At 33.5% G+C, this 25,551-nt stretch overlaps 2 protein-coding genes across 2 annotated transcripts in view; both read right to left on the bottom strand.

Annotated features, from left to right (window-relative positions):
- Positions 1-25,551, bottom strand: part of LOC138324286 (cadherin-related family member 1-like) — a 99,563-nt gene that overhangs the window by 7,238 nt on the left and 66,774 nt on the right. The window contains exons 4-13 of the mRNA XM_069269366.1: positions 7,824-7,996; positions 7,054-7,104; positions 6,791-6,880; positions 4,760-4,849; positions 4,085-4,096; positions 3,098-3,214; positions 2,414-2,539; positions 1,915-1,990; positions 1,195-1,313; positions 196-396 (exon numbers count right to left, since the gene is read on the bottom strand). Coding sequence (XP_069125467.1) covers positions 196-396; positions 1,195-1,313; positions 1,915-1,990; positions 2,414-2,539; positions 3,098-3,214; positions 4,085-4,096; positions 4,760-4,849; positions 6,791-6,880; positions 7,054-7,104; positions 7,824-7,996 — 1,055 coding nt within the window. The remainder of the gene's footprint in view (positions 1-195; positions 397-1,194; positions 1,314-1,914; positions 1,991-2,413; positions 2,540-3,097; positions 3,215-4,084; positions 4,097-4,759; positions 4,850-6,790; positions 6,881-7,053; positions 7,105-7,823; positions 7,997-25,551) is intronic.
- LOC138324160 (uncharacterized) lies at positions 13,274-16,807 on the bottom strand. Its single transcript, XM_069269244.1, has 5 exons — positions 16,708-16,807; positions 16,157-16,349; positions 15,528-15,715; positions 13,969-14,005; positions 13,274-13,328 (listed from the first exon to the last, which is right to left on the bottom strand). The coding sequence occupies exons 1-5, from the start codon at positions 16,805-16,807 to the stop codon at positions 13,274-13,276; spliced, it is 573 nt and encodes a 190-aa protein (XP_069125345.1).

Here is a 25,551-nt window from a genome sequence, read left to right as displayed (position 1 = left end):
TTATCATTCAATCTGCTGTTGCATCTCTCATGAATTATTTTCGCCAAGGTTGCTAAATTTAAAATTGTTTATACTTAATTTTGTACCAATTTCCGGTATACTGAATATGCTGCAGTATTGCAAGCTTCACACTGTTTTATCTGCTTTATATCTGATCGTATATGGTCTATTAACTGCTATGATATAAGTGTTTACCTGATCAAGATCATACACGTCGATGCCGATGCTTCCATCGATGGTCAGAGGAATGTTTGACACCTCCTCGTCCACGTAAGCGTTGTAATGAGACAGAGTAAAGGTGGGGACGTTATCATCAATATCCTCCACAGTTACTGTGACCGTTGTACTGGCTGTAGAGTTTACAGTCGGCTCTCCAGGGTGTGTAACTTCACTGGCCTGCAAATCATCAGAGGGCACACTCTTATATCACATTATGATCCCTATTAGGATCCCTCAAAATCTGGCTCGGATTAGTTTGAATCTGAATTTAAAATTAGACAAAAATGACTAAAAACAATCAAACTATTGTTACACTGATAGGGATTTAAGCTATTGTAGTTATTTCTGCATCATTTCCAATGTTTAACCTCAGTTTGATTATGTGTTGTACATTTACCAAAACAAACAGGCTTTATATTATGATGTATTATTACCATATCTAATTACTTATATAACATAAAGTCCGTTACTATTGGGTAAAAACGATACATTTCGTAAAAAATGATAACTTTAATAAACAGACAGGGATATTGCCTCCTCCGGTATCTCACCAAGGAATATAGCACATTTAATGAAGCAACATTTGGCCTTTTTGAAATGTCACCAAATATAATTTGGCAAAAATCACGGAACATTATAAGTAAACTATATGTTGAATATATTATTCCCATTGCAGTTTTTGTAGTGGGAAACATAATAATATTGAATTTCAATAGTTTAATATTTTCAGGACGTAAGAGACGACAAGAAACGTCCCACCAGGACAGTTCACGCTAGCCTTATAAGAAACGTCATGATGAATACATCCGTATCTGTCTTCAATAATGTGTCATGGGAATCACAGGTTAAGGAAGATTTGGTTTTATTGATTATTTTAACATCACTTCATATTGTAAGTAGAAGCAGGATCGAATTGTTCAGTACCATACTTTAGTGAATCTAAGGTTTAGATTTAAAGCGTTAAGGAAAACTTACCTGTATTTGAAGCCTGCATACACCTTGGTATTTCAGTATAGTCCCAGCATCCCTATCCAACACATCCTTCAGCAGAAGCTGACCAGTCGTAGTATCTAACGTAAATAGTCTGGAGCATTCTGAACGACCAACAGGGAAAACGTTTAATCAAAGATTCTACGTTGTTTATGATACGAGAATACTGACAAGGCAGTCCCCACTGAATTTCTGACCCACCAGAGTACTTGCCTCTACCGCAAGTCTCCGTCAATGCAATAAACAATGTGCAAATTGAAATGTTTTAACCAATCTATATGTATTGTTGAGAATTTGACCAGAATCCTATAGCTTCATAATGATATCACGAAATTCCTTTAATTTAAAAGCAACAAAATAGTGTTTTTCGTGCAAACTTCCAGTGGTTTTTACCTCTAACATAATGCCTTTAACCTGTGACCCTCTGTCACTGATCTTTGCTCAATTCCGTAACACATTTACTTCATAATTTAATGAGATAATGTCCATCAGGAAATGCATGATTTGAACGTAAAAAAGACAAAGGAAACAAATATTACAATAAAGTGAACCCTTTGGCAAACGGAGGCCGAATGTGAAATCTAGCTGGATGATGTATGTTTAAATATAATTAAGATATGGTCCATATTTGGGAGGATTTTACCCATGGACTGCTTACCTGATTTACAATTCGTGATGTAATTACATATATATAAAGTACATTACCAGAATCGTTGAGGCTGTACTGAATTTGACGAGGATTTCCTCTGTCGCCATCTTGAGCCAGAAGATTTCTCCCAACCTGAAAATAAAAATAAACATGCCCAAAGATATATTAAAGGCATTTAAAAACCAAATGAATATCAATTAAATGCATATTGACCTAAAGTTCAAAAATATATATCCTTTATCACAGCAACACAATAGACCAACTTTGATGATGTTGCTGATCTGTGAATGTCCTGAAAGCGTTTTGTTGCTAAATCAAACATTTTTTTAATCAAACATGGTCAAGAAAACAAATAAAAATATCATAAATAGTCATGGGAAAACTTACTTGATGAAAAGAGCGTTGAATGTAGAACCAACAGATACTAATAGATGGATTAACACTAATAGAAATAATCATACCGATAATACAATTTCAATACGGTCTCCATCAACCTATATGTAAAATGTAGATACCATACACAGGAGTTGTCTCTCTTTGTTATATTAAACTTACCCATTGATGATTTTCTTTAATCGTCATTAGATATGGAAGTCCTTGAAAATAAGGAGGCGTGTCCTGCACATCTGTCACTTTAATAGTTATTTCAGCGCTTCCGGTCATGGCAGGTGTTCCTTTGTCCTAGAACCATGAGACAAAACAGAGGAAATATCTATTATGATTAAATGACAATCATTAAATATGTAAAATTAATTATTCCGGGTAATAACTTTAACCTTGGTATCGAACTCAAGTCCAGAACGGGGATGTAGACTATATCATTGTCATCATCATGGCATAGTAAAACTTTGAGGGAGATACTTATATCTCTGTTCTCGTCTATAACTACTTGTACAGTAATGTATGTATGTCAGCGGTAATTAATGCACTCATTAATCTAGGTAATAATATATTGTCCCGATAAAAATACTTTTGAAGGGCTATACACGAAAATGTCATAGTAAGATATCCTTACAATCAAATATCAAATTATACAAAAAATAGCTGCAATTGGTGACATCAACCCTCTCTCCACATATTCTTTGTCAAAAAGGAAAATGTTTAAGATTATTTTGAGTTCAAAATTATGTGCAATTTGAATCAATTGCCTCGGTCCAATTAATATACTAATACACTATGATACCCTCTATATCCTCTCTACTCTCTGAACCCTCTATTGATATCTGATATGTTACCTACCACAGCCGTTATGGTATACTGGTAAAAATTCAGGGTCTCGTAATCCAGGGCTTCGTTCAGGGTTAAGCTCCCATTATTTGGATCGATGCTGAAAACACCTTGATATAATCCTGCAGACTAAACATAGGATTTAAAATATTTGTAATATCTATCGAGTATATAATAGCCAGATTATCATACATACAAAAAAGACTGCATATCTTATATATTGGAATAATGATAATTGACTTACTAACAAGATGTGTTATTTTTTTAAAGATGCTCCACCGCTGACAAATGATATATTTTCATTATCTAAAACAGGAGCAGACGATTTAGTATTCCTATATGGAATGAAGTACTGATTGTGCATGTAACAAAGGCAAAATAAATTATTCTATGTTATTTTCTGTGTTAATTAGACATATATATATACACAAATGAACACCAATTATTGTTCAAATGATGAATATCATTTTTGCTCTGTCAGCGATGAAGCATCTTTAAGTAGAAAATAGTTTTGTAAGAATACTCTAGAAAAAAGCACAAAGATAGTGGAACCAAACCAACGAAACCAGAAGGATGAAGTTATCTACCTTTTATAAACAATGCAGAGACAACGAAACTGATAAAATGACTCTCTACACCTTATATCGCAAAGGGAATTTCATGTCATTTTAGAAAACGAACACTAGAACGTACATTAACGGTGCTATAATTGCTTCAATAATAGAATAATAAAATGTCTACCGAATTGATGTTCAGAAATAAAAATAGCGTAACCAAATAATATCGGGTGTAGTGATTGTATGGTAATATTCAGGACTGAATTTATTAATTTTGAGGGCTTGAATGTTTATACCTATCCATTAATATCCCAAATAGTCCCATGAGTTCATTTAGACATCCTTACTAATATTTATTATCCCAAAATACTGCTTAACGTTTTAAATATGTCAAACCAAAAGGTATAGGCACAGTGTATGTTCTCTGTGAGGAAATACTCACCTGGCCAGCTGCCTGTAAAATACAAAATCACGATTGTATAATAAGATATAATTATCCAAACAAGAATAACCTGTGCTTGTTAACCTCTTAATTGTTAACATATGTAAGAGGATAATAGACGAGAAATTAAAGTTCAAACTTCCGATAAAATGAAATAATAAAGAACAGCACTCTGTGTCCAATAACGGAAACATCATGCAAAGGAAGAAAGTTTCATTTCTAATGATAATGCAGTGTAAGAGAATAAAAATGCAATATATATAAACAACATGTCGACTTTATCCGGCCATTCATTGTTCCAAAACACATGTTTATCTTACAAATGAATTGGTTTATATCATATGGATACCTGATGAGACTTCTTTACGTGTTTTTGTTATATAAATGAGACACTTAATCTAAGTTCAAAATAGCTCTGACTATTAATCCTATAATAATTACCATTTACCTCTGATATAGTTGTACAGTTCACATTAGCTGTAGTTGAGATAATGCACTTTGCATTACCGTTTTGATCCAAATGATGTAAGGAAGAGCTTAAAATCTAAAGTAAATTCCAAATATTTATCATTATGTTTATAATTCAATGCTCTGTCCTAAGAACATGTGCGTGTCTGGGTGATAAGGTGAGCGTGTTATATTATAGTGCATATCTAACATTTGAATAAAACTTACGTGTAAACTGTACACAAAAACCTTGTTAACACCATCATCAGCATCTGTTGCTGTTATACTGGCATTATGTGTCGATGGAAAAGTCGTGTTCTACAAATGTAAATGTATATCTCAGATAGATAGCTCATACTTATCTAATCTATTTATGAATGGACGAATTAATATTGCTTCATCGCCTTATCACACCACAACAAATTCTTAACTTAAAGGTGTATGGTGCATCCCTTTCGCTCTTTTTGTCATAGTGAAAACTGTTGGGTTTTTTTTAAAGTGTTATACACATTTTTTCTTCGTCTGTCCGAGGTTTAAACTGTCTAATTTTACAAGTATTTTTGCCGAATCATCCCGAACTCTTCCGAACATCGTCACGAGAATCTCAAAGTAATACGAGAGTTTTGAAACCAAGAAAAAATGTCAACAATTTTTCGTAAACGAAATATGTGGTCGACCTCAGCAGACTGGATCTTCAAAAACAAATAATGCTCGCATATTGCAATATTTGATACATACAATATTGAATTACGGAAATGTGTGAATCAGATTTTTCAAATACTCGCTCTATGGACATATACCAGCCCGATTTGCTCATATTAGCCAGAAGGAAAACGTAAACAAACACATGTGCGCTTACGCTAGTTACCTGGAACACCACGTGCAGGTCGTGTGGACGTCAGTCACGTGATACGATTCGCAATTCCGACAAATCCCGAAGGTACTGAACATGGCGGTGATTGAAGGCACTTTATTCAAAACCAGGAATATATAATCCATATATTCCGGATCTCTTATAGGCCATCATATGCTCTTGGGGAGCTAAATAACCAGTTACATGTCCATGTTCAAATATCAAATGTTTAAGTGACATATCGTTACTGTGAAATTAACATGCAATATAACTTAACTTAGAACCAATTTATTCAAAGAAATTATATATAACAACAGTATAGGGGAGATAATTAACTCGATTGTCGTTGGATGAAATGTGCATTGAGCTATACCACCGTCTATTAGATTAGGATTTTTACCTATATTGGTATATTTACATTCGTTATTGTGCAAATTGAATATATCAGACAATTTGGTAAATATTCATTACACCAATAATCCGATAAGTATTGACTTCCCAATGTAAAAAATAAGCATTTACAAAACATATGTTATGTTCTTCCCTTTTGGCTTTATTCATGAGCAATTTTCAATCTTCAAATATAAAAAAAAACCTGCATATGTGTCTTCTTCATTAGACTTATATTTATTCTCATTTCCGTCATTTATAGACAAGTCGAAAAATATCCAAATGCACTACTTAGTGAAGATAATCTGTACTGAAGAAATTTGACCGAAATATGTAATAAGCACTAAAATACTGAAAATGTATTGAAACTATTTTCAGCATCAATGTATTTAAACTTATCTAAATTGACAGAAATAACTTTTTTGGTGGAAAGGAGGGGCCAGTACACGATTATGTCATGACTAAAACTTTAGATAAAATTTTCTCAATACTTCACAGGGATATCCCGTGGTTGTTAGGGAAAAGATAACTCTATATTACACAGGAGGGTGTAAGACAGCTCACACGCGCTAGACAATAACGTGACGTCATCAATGCATGCTGCGTAGCCGCGTCATGCATTGTTGATGACGTCATCAATTGTGATGCATAACGAAGTTCCTGTGATAATGGCGCGATGAAAAAATCTGGAAAGCAACGATAATTTCGTATTTCCCTACTTAGTACGGGCGAAACAGAATCAAACATGGGTCTGTCAAATGGACAGAGATATCTGAACCCTCGTAAAAGGTTTTGGCCGTCAACCCATGGCAAGCCTGGGGTTGACAGCCAAAATCTTTCATTCGGGTTGAGATATCCCTGTCCACTTGACAGACCCATGTACGATTCTATTAATCTTTGTTTGTATAGAAAGACACCCAGATTTTAGTATACCACTATTATGTCAATATATAAGTTTTCTTTTTATTATGCCCATAGTTTTACTTTGATATAGGATAATTTCAATTATACATTACCTCGAGTATTTCATAAATGTATGCCGGTCTTCTGAATTCAGGTGCGTTGTCATGGACATCACTGACATAAACATGTATAAAACCTGTTACCTAAAGTGAGAATAAAAACCTTTAAAATGGTACACAGACTCAATAATTTAAACACAATGAGGATTTCTAAGGCATTTTAAAGCATTGTTTTACTGCATTATCACAAAGATCCTTTCAAAAATCAATACGTCAGATGTTTTTGTAAATCAAAGTCCAATTCTTTGAGACCTTACCGTGTTTGCGCCATCACTTGCTGTGAATGCTAATCTTACATCTCTCTGTCCCTGTAACGATGAGCCAACACTACCTCAAAAACTTAAGTAACAATGTTCGAAATTATGTTTAGGTTAAAGCAAAAGACACGATGTTTGACACAAATAATGAAATAGTGATATTTCATTATCTTGCTCATAAGATTTTTACTTCTGATGTCTATACATGTATCATGATACAAAAACATTGATTGCCGATTCTAGCACATTGATGTTTTAGAGAAAAAATAAGCGCGATTGAAGTCACCGTCATTTCTGATGAAAAATATTTACATATCAAAATGTATACTGCACCATAAAAATGTAAATATTGGTTTTGATGCATGAATAGATCGGCATCTTTGTCTTTTTATTTTTTTTATTTCATTTTATATTTGGATTAAACATTTGGCAACTAGCGCTTTATGTCCCAGATAACGAATGTACTTAGTAGCATTGATTTATTGTGTGACAACAATATTATACAGAAAGCCTCACCCCAAATAGTGATAAGTAAATAAATTCACTCTATATGAACCAAACGATACATGCAAAACGAGATCGAGTTTAAGAGCTTATGCAATGTCATTCATGGTATGGGTATCAATATATTACGATGCAATGTGCCTGATTTTTTAAAAATACATGTATCTATAATTTAGTTTTTGAAATTATATAACAAATACTGTTTGATCGGATATATATGGTTTGTTTCTGATGCGCTCATCTTTCTAATTCCCTCAACAACTCACCCTGTCGTAGTCGAAATTATCCGGATTGCTAAGGTAGACATTCCCCGTCACAAAACCGGCACGGCTGTTAGTTGTGGTCAAGTAGACACAGGAGCGGGTGAAGTCATCATATATCCCCAATGTGATGACGTCATTGTTAGGATCAGTGACATTAAATGATGTGATGAGGGAACCTTAATTAATGGAGAAAATGAAAATGATGAACGTCACAAAAAAGATCCGTGTAATGAACTTTCGTAATTGGTAATATGACGTTTCTTTTTCTATCATTTTGCGGCAGTGGACAAATTCATTCAGTAGTTTCTCGAAAATTTAAGATATATTGTCTTTTTATTAAAGAGTTAAAAACAATTTTACCATTTGTTTTGTTCTCTGGTATAAAACCGTACAGATTCGAAGGAAACCGAGGTGGTAACTGCTGTGTTTGAACTGGATCTGTAAATAATATTAAATCATTAATATCGTTTGTTCATTGGATGCTGAAATGTTTGCTTTTCTGTTCTGTGAAATCCGGAATCATTGTAAATAGGACTCGTAAATACGAAAAATGTGTCGGTATAATTTCACAATAAACAAATATTTTCCTTCAAAAAAACTTTGAACAGATCAAGAAACATACAAACAAAAGTAATGATTAAAATGTATTTTAGTTAAAATGAAAAGCTTTCAAATTATATTCTGTGATTTGAGTAAATACCGATATGTTATACGCTTTAAGTAAGTATCGGATTAAAGTATTTATAAAATAAACGTTAAATCATACACTATCACCAAAAGCTTGGATATCAAAAGACTATGGCCATTCTATCCTCTTATCAAGAGCGTTTTGTAACGGTGCGCAGGTTTAAATTCTTTTGAATTTGATTGGTTTCATGTCAGGGCGAGATCGCTACGTGATAATGTACAGGCATTAAGGCACGCCACGGATTTACGAGGTTAGAGACAACTGGAGTAATGTAAAAAGTGTAATCGTCAATATGGTAACTATATCACGCTCACTCCAGATAAATTATCACAACCTTCAAGCCTTTATGATGCAATCATTACTCACCAATAATAAACAAAGCAATTAGGAAAACCAGTGTCTTTGCGATTCTCTCAGCCGTTGTTATGAAAAACATCTGAAAAAGTATTCAGAGATCGATGGGGACAAAGCTGATGAATTTGTATCATTCAAATAAAGGACAACTTTAAAACCATTTCATTACAGGGCATTCCTTGTGACTTCTACAAAATAAAAAAAAACATCTTTGATTGCCGTATTTACAATGTTGTGGTTCCAATCTAATAGAGAATACATGATAAAACAACACAGAATAGCAATGTCTTAATTCAATATGAATGCCTATCAGGCATGTTCTTTACTGATCAATCTTGCCCTTCGATGACCCTTGCGGGCCTGTACAAATATGATTCTTTTAAAGAAAGCATTTCTTTTGTCGAAAACTAATTATCAAGCTATCAAACAAATTTGAACCAGATCATTTCGGTACCTTCAATGGTAATTTGTCAAGATATGAAATGACGCTTTTCTCTCGATTTTATACACCTCTAGGAACGATGGGCGCCTAATTATTAAATAAAGTTTTGTTTTGTTTTGCAAAAGAGCATTCAGAACTTTACAAAGTTACAGAATCCAAGATGACCACAGATCGCCCTTGTTTCCATTAGTATAAGCATATTTAACTTGTGAAGAAAATGAATAAAATTTCCTATAAATATAATTATATGTTACTTCGCGAAGAAAGAAAATTACAAACGAACGAAAGTTGATTTAAATTATCCTGAACGTTACATTTGGCAGAACGTTATATTATGTCTTATAAAAACTGTATGCCGAAACTTCTGCTACCAAATTATGTCACGGTTACCCAATCAAATACAGCAGAGATCATTCTGAATTGATTCTTAAACCGATGGTAATGACGTCCTCAAATTGTAACTAAAAAGCAACATTTAAAATGTTTGAGTAAATCATTACCATTCTTCCCATAGTCTAAACAATATAATTATATGATCATGCGTGTTGACAGGTTTATCGAAAGTGATAAACGTCGTGTATAACTCCAACAATGATTAGACGATGATAATGAGATGATATATATAAATTGATACTTTTTTAATGATCATCATTTAATTAAAAGAAATAAAAGTCAACAAAGAAATAAATTTAAATAATAACTTACACCCGTCATTTGCAAGAATGTATTAACGCGTCCTTTGCAATGAAAAGCCGGCAATCCATATTTGTGAGTCCACCATGGCCGATTGGTTTAAGGTTTTAGATAAACTTTCACTAGACCTCCAACTCTATTGCGGGTTCGTAATATTTGGCACGTCATTAAGTGACTATGACTGTTTATAGCATGTTAAACATACATAATGTAAATAATCAAAAACCACTCACCGTATGTTTTTCTTTCCTACTATTTGGACTCTTTTATTTTGGATCAACTGAAAACATGTCATTTTCATTAAAGCAGGACTCCATATGAATCAGTATGATAAAGATTATTTGAAGCATGTTGCTTTTAAGCTTTATGTAATTGATATGCAAGTTTAGTATCCTACCACAATAAATGTTCTTATCATAATTATGCGATTTTTTCTCAATCTGAATATTATTCCGTGTTTGGAACCTTATTTAATCTATGTTTATTAGTTCAATTTGAATATCCAGAGATCATATATACCCGGAAGCAAATTATCTATTCAGTTCTGAGCATTATGTATACAAAACATAGCCTTCGGACATTTGATTAGATAGTTTTATAACGTCTCTTACATATTCACGAATTCCCAAAACGGACAAAAGCAACACATAACACCTACCTGGACTAAACCCGATGTACTTATTTAAGGAACCCTCCTTTATCACACTACCGTCTCTCTAGTTGTGTGGTTGGATGATTAATATACGTATAAAGTCGTGTACTGGTAATTCCATCCGTTTATTTGTCAAGTGTTACAAGGCTATGTCATTGTTTACAACCCAAATGCTGGGTAACAGCGTGCGCTTTATCCTGAATTAAGTTAGCTCCTTATTGTTCATTGTTTAATATATTTTGGTTTTGATCGATGTCTTATTTATTCGACATCTCTAAGCCTTTTGCATACTGTTGCCTTCACTCCATATCCAACTGTGCAAATATCACCAGTGGTATTTGAGTACACTTCCTCATTTCATAGTAAATTCAAGCGTTTTGATTTCAATGTTTTGAATTATTTGACATATCCATATTATCTCTTCTATCTAAGAATTTTAAACATGGTAAATAGTACAACTGTTATAAATAAAGACATTTTGATCTTCTGTTGAATATGATTAGAAGTTATCATAATTTGAAAAATTTAGAGTTGATATTCAATATCGTCTTGATCGTTCGTAAACATACCTTTAACTTCTGTTTAAATTGATGTTTCATTTGGCATTACTCTTAATCATAATACTGTAGTATACGCTAAGAAAAACGGTATATTCCTTTTAACAGTGCCACCCGATTAAGCAATCCAATAAAATGTTATTTCCAATGAATAAACTGATAATGTATTCTTTATCACCCTTTGGAAGATTGGAGTAGTTTGTATACACAATCTTAGAAGGACATCTTTAGATGAAAGACACAAATACATTCAAAGACCACAACTAAAAAAATGGAATAAAATTATCGTCATTATTGAAAACAATAGTGTATTTGGGTTTGTTTTCTTTACCTACTCTTCATAATCCAGATTGCTGGGTTGAACATACCTGTGTTTGTTTGTATCTTCCGTCTTCATGTTCTTGCAGGTGTTATTAAAGCATTGATCTGCTCACGTATCACTCCGTTATCTCCTCGATGATCCGATGAATTCACAAAAATACCATATCAATCGATGATCTCTTCTTCAATGTTCTTAATGTTTAGGCCAACTGTGTACCGGTGAATTGACAGAAAACCATGATTTCAAAGGGAACATTAAATTAATCGAATTAAACAATCCTAAAGTTGTCCTTTAAAGATATTCAAATATACCATCAGTTAGTTATGCTAGTCATTTGTCTTTTCGTTATTACATATTTGAACACTCTGGGCAAAATAGAATAAAAGATATCAATTTAGAAAATAATTATAATGTTAATGGCGACCTTGCAGCCTTGAACCAACTTCTATTCGCGGCTACTTAATTTCGCTTATTCCGACTCAAAACAAGTTCGGGTAGATTAACTTTCGCGGGTCGGACTATCGCTCTACTTTCATTACCTTTCCTGACAAAGTATTTATAATGTATTACAGATCTGTTTTTGTGAAACAGACTATAGCCATTTACTTGCGAATGTATATGCCTAAGTGTTAATCCCTATACAAACACGTACAGCACGACATAATAGTACTCACGATCACACACAAATATACAATAGAATCTGCCAGTATTGGCGACAATCAGTATGCCTTGAGTTGTATTTGGTTAAAAATTGTCGGTATTAGTGTATTTAAAACAAAACAAAACAACATCTACTACATGAAGCTAAAACGGATACCATAACTCAAAATTCATGGACTTGAGATCTAAAATCTCCAGAACTGAAGTGACCCCTTTTGTCCCCTCACTGTAACTAAACGAATGCACCGATAACGATTTCCACCTGGCGTGTAATGGCGGCTGACACAAACACCGTCTCATGCGGACGATAGGGTTCTGGGATTTACTGAACTGTGTATTGTTTATTTAGTTTGAACATATATATTTTACTTCTGAACAAATATGGTCATCTTAATGTTAACAAAGCATTTTTGAACTATACAGCCATATAAATGTATCGATAATAACACGCGGAGATAATAACTTTCGCGATTTTCAGTCGATCGCAAAATTCGCGAAAGTAAATGGCACGCGAATAAAAATTGGGTTACAGTATAATAAAACAGAAGTCAGCGCCTGAAATATAAAGAGAGACTTACCTTTGCAATCAAAAATTCTCAATATTGTGTCAGTAGTCTAGAATAATTATACTGACTAAAGTTACCAACTTATGTTTCACACATATTCAGAAACCGTGTGTCTAGTGTAAACTCAAGCTCTTACCCGTTCTTTCGTTGGATGAAAACAATCCTGCCATACGTAATTTGCTTCTTGGTTTTTAAAACCAAAATAAATTGGGAAGGAATATACTGAAGTAAATGATTTACTTAGACAGGGAAACTAGTATAATTAAAGGTGACATAATCAACACAATTTCAGGGCTCACTTAGAGGGAACAAGGGCATCTTGGTTCAAGGGGATAGTCATTTAAGGATTGAATCTTGCTTTGGTCGATTTCATGGGGTGATGGATTGAGTTGCTCTTGAAACAAATTGAATGAACTGCTTCGCAGTTCATGTTGAATTTGTTTCAAGAGCAACTCAATTCATCACCCCCATGAAATCGACCAAAGCAAGATTCAATCCTTATATTTCAATTTAATCGTATTAGATTTTTGTTGATTTTTGTTGAAAAATTGCGAGTTCCTGGGCTTGTGCAAGTCTACAACGTGAGACGTAAGAAAAGATTGCGTCATTAGATTACAGTTAATTAAAAATAAATAGCGCAAATATTACAATTTATCATACATTTATTTAAAAACAATTTTATTATCAATGTAATCCAGATGAAAAATAAAACATTTACACTTCGATTCGATTCAAAATGGAAAGTCACCGTAACGTAATGGGAGCGGAAAGGTTCTTGTGGTCTATGTAGCCTTTAAAATTGATACAAGTTAAACAACTGATTAAAGGTAAATCAACACGCATTGACTTTTATATAGTATTTCTTATTGCCGTTTAGGCTTCATCATTTGTTTGTAACTGAGACGTTCTAACGTAGTTTCGACACAAGTCACACACGGACATGGCACATTTATAGTAGACAATGTTGCTGACTCGAACGATACACAAGAGTCAGTAAAACGAATTATAAAAGATACATTATAATCTAAATAATGTCAGAAACACGTTAAAGCTGATTCATAGCAATATCTATATCGTCCTGTGATCAAATAATTAAACAAAAAGGATTAAGTCCATTAATTCATTAATTCTGATAATAAGGAATTAACATTAATAATTTTTTCATATACATGTACAACGTTGTATTTCTTATCTTTGATGTTCTATACATGTACTTAACGTCAGTGTAGATGTAACAATAATTATGTACAGGTACATCTATAGTGATAACTTACCGATCCTGTCGATCGTGACAAACACAGTTGTCGGCCCTGTATTAGGGGGTGTACCGCCGTCAGAAGCTATCACCGTCAGTGTATACAGGTTGTCAGTTGCTTTATCGAATCCGGAATTCATTTCCACTGTGATGGTGCCATTAACGGCATTCATTCGGAACTTGTCATTTCCTCCCTTTTCGATAACATTATTAGGGCTGGTGGCATCGTGATCGTTTGCGGTGACACTTGTGACGACATGACCTTAAAATCAAATTGATCCCATCAGGTTTGATATATCATCAGCAAAATGCTCCACGATAGTAATAAAATATAGTTTTTCATGTATAGTGTAACATGTCTTAACCGGATGTCCTTGTGACCGGTATATGTGGTCGTTATAGTCAAGTTGCCGGATTCCCAGGTAAAACTAGCAATAAATAAAGAAGGAAAATATCAATTTCACCGGAATATACAGCGACCTGGATATGACAAGGGTTTTCATTTATAATTAATTTTACCTGTACTGTACAAATTAAAGAATATACAATACCAGCATAGTGGAATGTTTCATTGCTGTCAAGGAATAAATCAATATTTGGTATAAAACAAGTACTGAATTATATATATCTATCAGTTGAATATTATGCAACCTCTCAGCAACCTATTTAGTGAAACTCATTGTAAGCCAATTTAGATATAGGCCGATCTTACCAGGTAATGAGTTTTTAGATATCGTGGCGTTGTAGTAATCCTACAATTTTTCTCTACATTTTCATCCTTAAAGTTAAAACAAACAATACATTATGTATACATGTATGTATTCACGTCCTTCCTGTCAGTTGAGTATTCATAATGAAAATTGACACAATCAACAGAGAAGTGCCCGATAAAACTACAAATCATGAAATTTAAATCAAGATACTGAATTAGAGAATACTAGGAAATGGCTTGCAAGTATGATGTGTCATCAACGATACAAGTAATACAGAGGACAATCTTAAATGAATCATATTGATAATTATTACATAAAGGTGGTGACATTGAACCTGATATAGCATTTTTGTTTAAAAAAACAGCGTTCATTAAACAACGTTCCTTCAGGTCTTCCTATTTTATTAGTGACACGTTAGATATTAACTAACGTGTAGGATGATTACTACATAGATGCCTATACTCAGAGACGGTATACCCAGGTCGTGTGCAATAGCAATCAGAACAGTACGTCCATTATCTGACGGATAAGTGAGATTTCCGTAGTCCATTGGTTCCGTAGCGGTAAGCTCATCTTTTGTTTCGTTAATTGTGAAATTGCTATGAAGATTAAGGTCTGAAATTTGTAGTGCATATCGTTTTTCCTAAAATTGCTTAAATCACATTTATAAGTTAAAAAAACCCAATAAGGTTAAGATAGCACACCTCCACCGAAACAATCTTGTTCGAGATGACTTTTTGTTTCATAATGTTATGATTTGTTTTATCTGTAAGATATCTAAGTTACCAGTGCTATAGTCCTTTATAGGAAATGTTCTTATGCCCAGAGTGTTGTTGAACGAGTGTAGGAGGGACTCCTGCATGAACTAAAGTGGTAACTGCAGTTTTTCTTGCACTAGGATTCACCTTACGGCCTTTAATCCCCGCACTTTCACAAATGCTCTTAACGATGCTCCCGACATCGGTTGGGCAACATATCAGACTTCTTTGTTCTCTTTAATTTCTTATGATACGCCATATAAAAGCGATCGTCATCCTTCATTATGCTGGCTGGTCGTCTCACAGCATATACTACTCGTACATGACAATTTGACACCGCAAATTTCCTGTGGACGAATATGTATATATAACTTTGAAGATTTTTTTTTCGTAAATTATTGCTATTTCTTCTACCGTCAATGGTTTTGCTTTTCTCGCACAATTTCCCTTTCCCTTTAACAATACATCAGTACAAACTTTACTTTATGAAGCATATAGTAATTCGTGTTTGCTTTACTTGACATTGATTGCGTGTTTTATTATATACATGACAATAAATATGATAAAAAAATATCAGTTTAAAATTCAATGCACATGTATTTGTCAAGAGTTTTATATACATGTAGATTGATTACGTTGCATTTATATAAAAATACATACCACAGTCGGTATATACGGTCTGGATCCACCATTTATACCATTCCTCGTCTTTGTCGCTCTTTCGGTGAATTCCAAGTATTTTTCACCGGTTGAATGAAATTTAAGTTCGACGTCGCCCCATCTTATATTGGCATATTCCTCTCTTAATCGCAAACTGAAATGAAGAGTGTTGTTCATATACATTGTATTGATCAGGGCGGTAGATTTTGCTGAAAAGATATGCCCAATAATCAAAATAAGCAAAATAAAAGAAAGAAACTTAAGTCATGTAAATTGAATGTCTATCTTTCACATTGTGAACTTTCAATATAAAACATATCAAAGACAAATATAAACTATTTATAAATTATTGATTATTACGAGTGAATTATAAAGTTGTAATTTGTAGCCAATTAGAATATTTAATCTGTACTGGGACGCTACCAGTACTCGTGAAGGAACAGTTGTCGTGATTCGGGTAAAATTTCATTCTTAGCATCTCATGAAACACACTATTTCCACATAAACAAACAACACTATCATGAAGTATTTTTCAGCAGTTCCAGACATTCAGAAATCTGGATTCACAGCAGAATATGTACACAATCACGACTATTCTTCCGTCATGACTACTGGCTGGGTCCCAGTACTGTACAGTAGCCTGTGCTCGTTTCCAGACTTCAGCCATGTTGTAAATTTGTTCAAATCTGATAAAGTTTTACTCATCATATTTGGATTTCTCATCTTTTCTACAAAGTGACGAGTTGATTTGTCAGAATGCTCTAATGCGTCAACGCCTCATACGTCTCTTTCTCCGTCTTGTCAAATGTTTCATGTAATTTAGCTTCTTTTTCCATGTATCGTTTGTAGAGTAGATAGTCTAAATCCATTATTCTCTCCACCAGCGAGTTTAACACACGTTCCCCTTCCCTTTTCATGATAATGCTGTGGGAACGCGTCTTCAAATTCCAATCCAGCAAGCATCGATTTAGGCAACGTTACGTTTTACAAATTTATTTTACTAAAGAAAAATTAAGTCATTGAATAGTCTTTTTAATATCTTCTGGTTGAGCGTAGTACTTTGTTTGAATACCCTAAAATCTCGATTATAAGCCTGAATCGATAATAAATAAATTATCAAAACGTTTTGTAGTTGTAGTGGGTTTTTTTTATTTTGTACAATTTATATACATATATTGTGTGCGCATGAAATCAATTTTGTTAAGTATAATTGTAAGTAATGTTTTTGGTTCATGACTCGCTTAGAATTTAAATACAGTGTATTTGAAACAATGATGAAAAAAGATAATAATAATAATTTAAAAAATGCACTATGATGACACTGAAAGAAGAATATCTTTAGCAGATATGGAAAAAGTGAGACAATGGATATTTACAATAATTCCAAAAAAATCACTCAAACGATATATAAATATTCACATTTTTTTCTTTCCGCATGATTGTATTATAATTGAATATAAGCGTAATGTGAATCCTTGTAAGATTGATGACGACTTCATGACTCTCACATAGCTTACTTTAGCTTTCGCACTTGCTCTAGCCTGACTCTCATCTCTCCACTCACTCCCTTTACCGGATATTCTATTTTTCTCTAAGCTTTCTCACTCATCTACAGTAGTCCTACTTGCCATGCGCCCATGACCGTCTCGCGTCGCTTGCCTCCGCATTCTCTCTATTCTCTAACTCCCTCTTCCTGCCTTTTCCGGCTGCTTCCCCCCCTCTCTTTTTCCTTTTTTTTTCCACTCTCGCTGTCTTTTCCCTCTTACCCTCTCTCGTTCTGTTTTTTTCTCCCCTTCCCCCTATCGCTTTATGTATTTTCTCACCATCTCTCTGTATTTCTCTCTATCTTTCTGTATTTTCTCTCCACCCCCTCTCTCTCTACGTTGCTCTTTACTCTCACTCCCCTCCTCTCTATCTCGATTCTCCTCTCTTTCTCTCTATCTCTGTCGGAAAAAATTACTGTTAGAAACAATGAGACTTGTTATTGTGAAAGATATATAAAAGATATACATATGCTATATACCATTGTCGCATTGGGACCATATATGAATAGAGAATGACCTTAGTCCTGAGTGCATAAAAAAATGTATACATACATGAATATCTATAAATAAATGCATATTTTTGTATTTATTATCTATTTTATTCATGTTCATTTTTTTTTTAATTTGAATATTCAATTTAAACACTGATGGATTGTTTCGAAAGTAAGTCGGTCCCGTAAGTATGCCTGTCATGCGTTACAGGATAAATGACTTCGAAAATAAGACGGGCTTGAAAATAGACCGGTCATGAAAATAAGCCTTGGATTTTCTAACAAAAAGAGTATAAGTCGCGGCTTATCGAGATTTTAGAGTATGTTCTTTATACGTGAGGAAATGTGACTTATAACCAAAGTTAACCATTGCAGTTGAAACGCAATAAAACAGTTTCGGTCGTGTTTACTCTAGGTTTAACCACATATTGTTACCTCACTGCAGGGTTGATAATCATGAAGTATTTACAGGAAATCGATAGGCCTTTATCCTGGCAACTGCCCAGCTACTTGCACACCTTGAGAAACGACTGTATAAGAAGGACGGACATCTTAATTTACACCAATGATGAGGTGAGCCATTTTCTCATCAAGGTAAGTATTGATTATTGAATTGTCTGACTAATTCAGTCTATTACGAGTTTTATCAAAGTCAAGAATGTAAGATGCAAAATGGCTTGATCACATGAAGCTTTTCTTTAGATATTTTTTTCAGAAAGTAAATTATTTATCTATTTATTAGGATCAAATATTCTATACTTATTATAATACATTTATTATTAGCTTTATCCTTCAGATCAATTATTAGGTATTCTACATATAAATAGCTATAGTTATTTTAATTTATTTCATGTATTTAATTTTTTTATTTGATTATTTATTTAATTGAATAAGATATTTTCATACTTGCCATTCTAGATATTAACAGCTATTTATAATTGTGTTTCATATTTAGAATGTCAGATTAAGTACATTTAGCAGTTTTGGCTATTAAATTGTTGATTTTATTATACCTCATTAGTTGCCTGGCACAATGAATTTTACCTGTACCTGCTAGGCGCCAGGCAAGAAAAAATAGCCTGGGTCCACCTGTCTTGCCATACATGACTGTCCTCTGCTAATCCTTGTATTTAACTATGAAGCAAGTTCACTTACCACAAAATTGCGATTCCTTAAAATGAATACATATGCCCTATGAGTTTTGAGTTTTGAAAAGTTACCGAATTTTGTCAATAATCAGCTATTTTGCTGAAATAAATCAAGTTGAAATATATCAAAGAGTTAACATTAGCTACCTTTGTACCCAAATAACTCTGTCAGAGACCTTTATATAGGTCTCTGACTCTGTAAGTACTTCTAGCAAAAAATGGTTATTTTACAATTGTGCGATTGGGACGATCGGTCAATCTTTGCGAAATCATTCCATAAACGGACCGTGTTGATGAGTCTAATTTGCATGTACTTTCATTTTAGTGATATTTAAATCAAATTTCTTAATATCTGTTTAAACATATTTTTCGACACATGTAATATTATATTATAATATTTGATATACATCTTGATTGATATATCAAAATTTTGATTCATTGTATTGTCAGTTATATGGCAATCTCGATGTGGCGCAGTGGTAGAAGGCGCAGGTATGTTTGGCTAGGCGATTGGGTGCTGTAGATCGTGAGTTCGAGGCCCGGATATGGCACGAGTCAATAAATTGTCATGCTTTGTTAAATTGTGTTTCTTTGATATTTTATATTATAAATATAAACATATGAAATCTATATGGAATTTAGCAAAAGTTGTGTACATTTATTAGAAGATTATTATCTATGTCAAGATACATTTTTAATCGTATATCTGTTTTAGTGTTTACACATAGGGATTGGATTTCGTTTTTATGTTAACCATGCTTGTATGGAGCAATTCCTCTAAGAATATATTCTATGGGGCGCTAACGCGCCCCATAGAATATATTCTTAGAGGAAACGCGCCCATAGAATATATTCTAGAGGAATTGCTCCATATGGTTAACATAAAAACGAAATCCAATCCCTATATTTACACTCACACGACTTTTTATTTATATTTCATGCAATGAAATCGTCATTTGGAAGTGACGTAATTATTCAATAAAAGTCGGTCAAAAGTGGGAGGAGCTTACTCATTTGAACAGCGAATGGTGACGCTTCACGTAAGGTAGAATTATTCATCCGCGACGACAAAAAAGTTCAATATTTTTGTTTAAAATAAACATGACAAACAAAGTAAATTTCAGAGATAATTTTATTTAATCAGATTAGAACTTTACATATATATTCAATTTTGCTAAAAGTTAATATATAGCGTAATAACATAAAAAATTTGTACACGGCCACATGTGTGAACTCGGTGACCGTTATTGTGCAGCGAGGCGAAGATGACGCACGCTTACACACTTTAGTTTGACGAAGTTGGCAAAACACCGATTTTCAAGTTAGTGTTTGAGATGTCGTTTGACTTGACGTATGGCATGTTGATTATATAATCACGCGATTATCGCCATCGATAGTTCACTTGTGTTCGATGGATACAATCAATGTCAACACGTGGATTATTAGCGGTTTGATTAAATACTCAAAGAACAAAGACAAGAGGATATGTTTATATACTGACCTCTATCAGAGGGTCTCACACCCGTCCACCCCAAAGGCTCGATTGTAGGACGAACATAGGCACAGAGGTAATGTTTACATTTGACACCCATCATTTTTAACAAAAATGAAAGCACGTCGCCCCGGTCGGGATTTTTTTCCGTTTCTTTATACAATTGTTAATTTAAAAATTGTTTGAATCATTTATATTAATTAGATATAACACATGTATATATTGTTTTACATTTTTCCAAATTCTATGAAAAACAACAATATACACGTAATGTTGCGTCAAAATGTAAACAAAGCCATGTGTTTCTTTTTTAAAAAAATAAGTAGTCCTTTTACGTTGCACAGAACATTTCCTTACGCAAGTTCAAAGTTCAATTGTTACCATGCAGTTAATGGTAAACAAAATCGGCTAGTATAGAGCGTATATAGTGACCAAGCCTGGCAAGTGTAAAATATATTTATACATAAGATACAATATTTTTATCTTACATGCATGTTCATATTAAGGATTTATAACTGCATTTGTGTACAATAATCAATTAACTTAATTGTTATCATATCATAATGACATGTAACTTACTACGTTATATGTATGCACAATGTATATAGTTGATGTGTTGGATATACGTACCCAATGTAATACTTATTGGTACAAAATTCTGTCACATATACTAATTATATATGCACTGTGCATTGTATATGGGGATACAAGTATACACTAGTACTGTACCTGCAAAAATGACTTGTATGCGGTAAACTTTAGGCACAAAGGTCTGTCGTTCTTTATGCCTTTTTCTTTAACCCCAGGGGCGTCCATTATAGCATTCAATTCAATTGATAGCATGTGCGTGAGAGCTCAGCCTCTGTTCCCGAAGTAGTTTAGTAAAGTCTCACTGTCTACTGACCATGATGTTTTTTGTGTTTCAAATAATTACATTACAAATATATGCTTAATTACTTACATAATTGATATACTAATAATAATAAAAATACTGTTAGATGTGTATCTATCATGATTCCAACTGTTTTCGAAATCAGAATGATATTTTCTGTCAGTGTTCCAGCAAAATTAATGTAGATTTTATATTTCTTACTTTTGAGAAAAGTCAACTTTTTATGTCCTTGTTCCCCCGATTGCCAAAATTCACTTGGAAGGTTCGTTTATCAATACGGTTGTTGATTTCTAGTCTGAAAATCAAGGCTCGTTCCTGGACGCCTCACTTCTCAATTTGGCGACATTCAAAATTCAACAAAAAGTCAGCGGAACGAAATTCAATAAACCACATGAGTTTTCTGCTACTCATAATTATCTAGATACTTAATACAGGCATAGAACTCGAATAGCCTGGGTTCTATTTATAGAACTTCCTGTAAAAACCAGTTTATGTGTGAGTAAATTAATGATACAATTTCTTTATTCGGATTACCTATTTCTAAATTTGCACCTATTTGATTCCGAACAGTCACCATTGTACTCCACCCCATGTTGTTTAGTCCTCATATATGAGCCCGGGTGATTCGTACCTTAGCCAAGCTGGACGATCTTGAAGGACTAGAATAAGCATTCATTTGTGGTATTATTGTTGCTCAATTTGCTAACAACTGATATAGCTTATAATAGTATTAAAATAACTTGGGTACAGTGTTACTTTTATCTTGAAACATTTCTATTAATTTAACGGTCACTCTGACACAAAGGAAAACAGGTCAGGCCTACTGTAGGGCTACAAAGTAAAAATCTGTACAGACGTGATAGGGAAACACTGCATCGTTAGTAGATGAAATGTAATGAAAATGTAAGATTGACGACGAAAAAACGATCATTAAAAGGCCTTCTGAAACATTTAATTAATGATGTTGAATTTGGATATGTGTTTGTACATGTGTGATGTAAAAAAGAGTTAATTTGGTCTTTTCGCCGTCGAAAAACCGTTTTTGATGAAACCACGTCGGTCACCACTGGATTTGCGAAAGCATCTATCCGTGAATCCTCTTAGCGCTCCTGTTTCTTATTCAGCCGCATTTTCGAAATTAGAGACATACAAAGCAAGTTGACCTATATAATAATACATCATATGGTTGATGCGCTGAGAATTTGAAGACTTCATTACCTTTGAGACTTTAACGTCTATCTAGTCCAAAAGGTTTCGGCAATAGCATTCATTTTTTACTAAAAAAGCTTGCTTTTCCAGTATTGCTACGGCCCGGATGACCCACTAATTTAAATGCGATTGACCTCTCATTTGCATGCGATTTTTTCTCTTTTCCTCTTCCTAGAACAAATATGCTGCCATAGTGCAGTTAAACAACTTCTATGGTATTTCATTAAATAGAATAGTTTCAAACATGTCTACAAAAACTATAACATGAACGTTCCTATAATTGAAAAAAATAGTGAGGATAATTTCCATCAGTGGTAGCGATCGGTGGCCTAATTCTCGCCCAGCATTTGCATATATATGTAAACATCCGGTTTGGGTAACACTAAATAAAGGAATTGTCAGGATTTTGGTATGTAAGTAACTAATTGTAGTTTGATGTATACATTCATAATCTATTATGTAATGACAATTTTTTTAATTCATCCCGACGTAAGAAAGATACAAAAGTTGTTTGTTTTTTTACATGTATTATATTGATAGTCATTTTGGAGAACAGGTACGTTCGTATTGATGATCATGTACATTACGATGGCCCACTGAATTTAACCAAGTCTCACTCAAACAGACGCTTGTTAAACTACGTACGCATCAAGCGTCTGGGTGATCTATGCAGAAGCTAACAAACACGATAAATTCTGAGTTACGCTGGCTCCTTATCATTTCGCACGGATTGTCAACTAACGCATCCTTTCATTAACGAGGGAATATTTAATACACGGATACAGATACAATGAAATATCGTGACACTCAGCAATAGTGGTAAACGGCCGAATGTAAACAAAGACGTCATCACGCAAAGCGGACCTGTGATGTAAACTTGCAAGTCAAGAGATATTTTCCATTTAATTATCGAGCGTAATAAATACATTCTCATATCAGAAAAACACCGAAGTAATATTTGAACACTGCATGTTGCAAGCCACCTTGCTAGTAAACTTCGGAATTCTTTTCGTATTTGGAGACAGAAGCAGTGAAAATCGTAAGTTTCATTTCGTTTTGCTTCTTTGCCTATCACGCCTATGGGTCGGTATATTATAATTATATGAACTATTTGACAAACATCGGCACATTAAGTGAACTTACAACATCATGAGTATGTGTGAATTCCTGCTAACATCCATATAATCGACGTTTTATTTTATTACAACGCAACAAAATTGAATATCACTTTAAATTTGAAGTAGTTTGTTGTTAATATAATTAGCAGTTGACAAGATTCATTTTTGGTATTATTTTCTAATGCGATGACATCAAATTTAATATTAATGCATAGAGTCAATTTACCAGATTGTCAATATGTCTATAAACATCACAAAGCATGTGTTTTATTTGTAGGCAAAACAATGCATGATATAGATCCATACACAATACGTATATATGTGTGTGTAATACACATGTGAATACAGAATTTCTTTAGATAAATAGAAGAATTGTAATGCTAGATTTATTTAAGACAATTGATATCTGGGATTTCGAAATTGGCGGTATGAACTTAAAACATCGATTAAACAGTCACTACATATATAACTTCATGGATTCAGAGAATTTATATAATAACACTTACCAAAATAAACAATAACCTGTGCACTGTAATACATGGTAAATTTACACTTGCTCAATATTACAGTATTTTGGTTTAAAGTAAGTTTTGCTAACAGTAAAAAACATTGTATTTTATCAATGTGTATCAGGTATAGGAGACAAATTAATTAATGATGCTAATATATTAAAGATGCTTCACCGCTGACAAAATGGTATTTTTTTTCACTATCAAAAATGGCAGCAGACAATTTAGTATTTTTTCTTCAGTTACAAAAGTTACTTACTTTACACCATTACCGCCGTTGAAAAGTTTGAGCTCCAATTTCACTTCAAGTTAAAAATATAAATAAAATAATTAATTGCATCCCGAAAAAATTCTGTAGCACTATATCCTATATGGAATAAAAGTACTGATTGCGCTTGACCCAAAGGCAAAATTAATTATTTTATATTATTTTTTTGTGTTTATTAGACTTATGCATACACGATTAAACACTAATTATTGTTCAAATGATGAATATCATTTATACTCTGTCGGCGGTGGAGCATCTTTAACTCAAAGTACTTGTGTACATGAGTCCAGTTTCTTCCTTTTGTCATTGTTTAGATGATTTCTGTAACTTTTTTATAACAAATTAAGAATATTGATATATATGTTAAATTTTATAATTACAGGACTCATTGGCTAGTCATCTGAAGCAGATTCATAATTGTTGAAGACTGGAGATTATCAGGATTACTTTGGAAGCAGTGAAATGATTCTAAGGATGACTACCAGGCATATATTAAACTAGCTGCGACAGCATACATGTAGCTCTGGACAACAAGCATATGGGTTGGCGCTTCTCATTCGCATTGTTTCGTAATGCCAATTAAAACACAAAAAATACAAAAAAGTAAATCCAGTATATTTGCAACTTTGGAAAGAGTTGTCACCATTTGACATACTGCCGATTGTTATTAATCTGTGGAGAGATAGAAGGTGTTTAAACTTTTAACTTCACAGACTGACTCACATGTTAGTCTTTCTGTT

This window comes from Argopecten irradians, chromosome 5 (genome assembly GCF_041381155.1).
Source record: "Argopecten irradians isolate NY chromosome 5, Ai_NY, whole genome shotgun sequence".
Taxonomy (NCBI): Eukaryota; Metazoa; Mollusca; class Bivalvia; order Pectinida; family Pectinidae; genus Argopecten; species Argopecten irradians.
Note: the sequence above shows the minus strand (reverse complement) of the source record. Positions and strands in the feature narration are given on the sequence as shown.

Bases quoted from the DNA above. Each gene is read 5' to 3' on its own strand.
- LOC138324160 (XM_069269244.1), bottom strand. From the start codon at position 16,807: ATGGCTGAAGTCTGGAAACGAGCACAGGCTACTGTACAGTACTGGGAC. The intron at 16,350-16,707 runs GTGAATCCAGAT...ATATCTTTTCAG, and splicing joins GATTGTGTACATATTCTGCT to CAAAATCTACCGCCCTGATC. The intron at 13,329-13,968 runs GTACATGTATAG...CTCACGTTGTAG, and splicing joins TACATCTACACTGACGTTAA to ACTTGCACAAGCCCAGGAAC.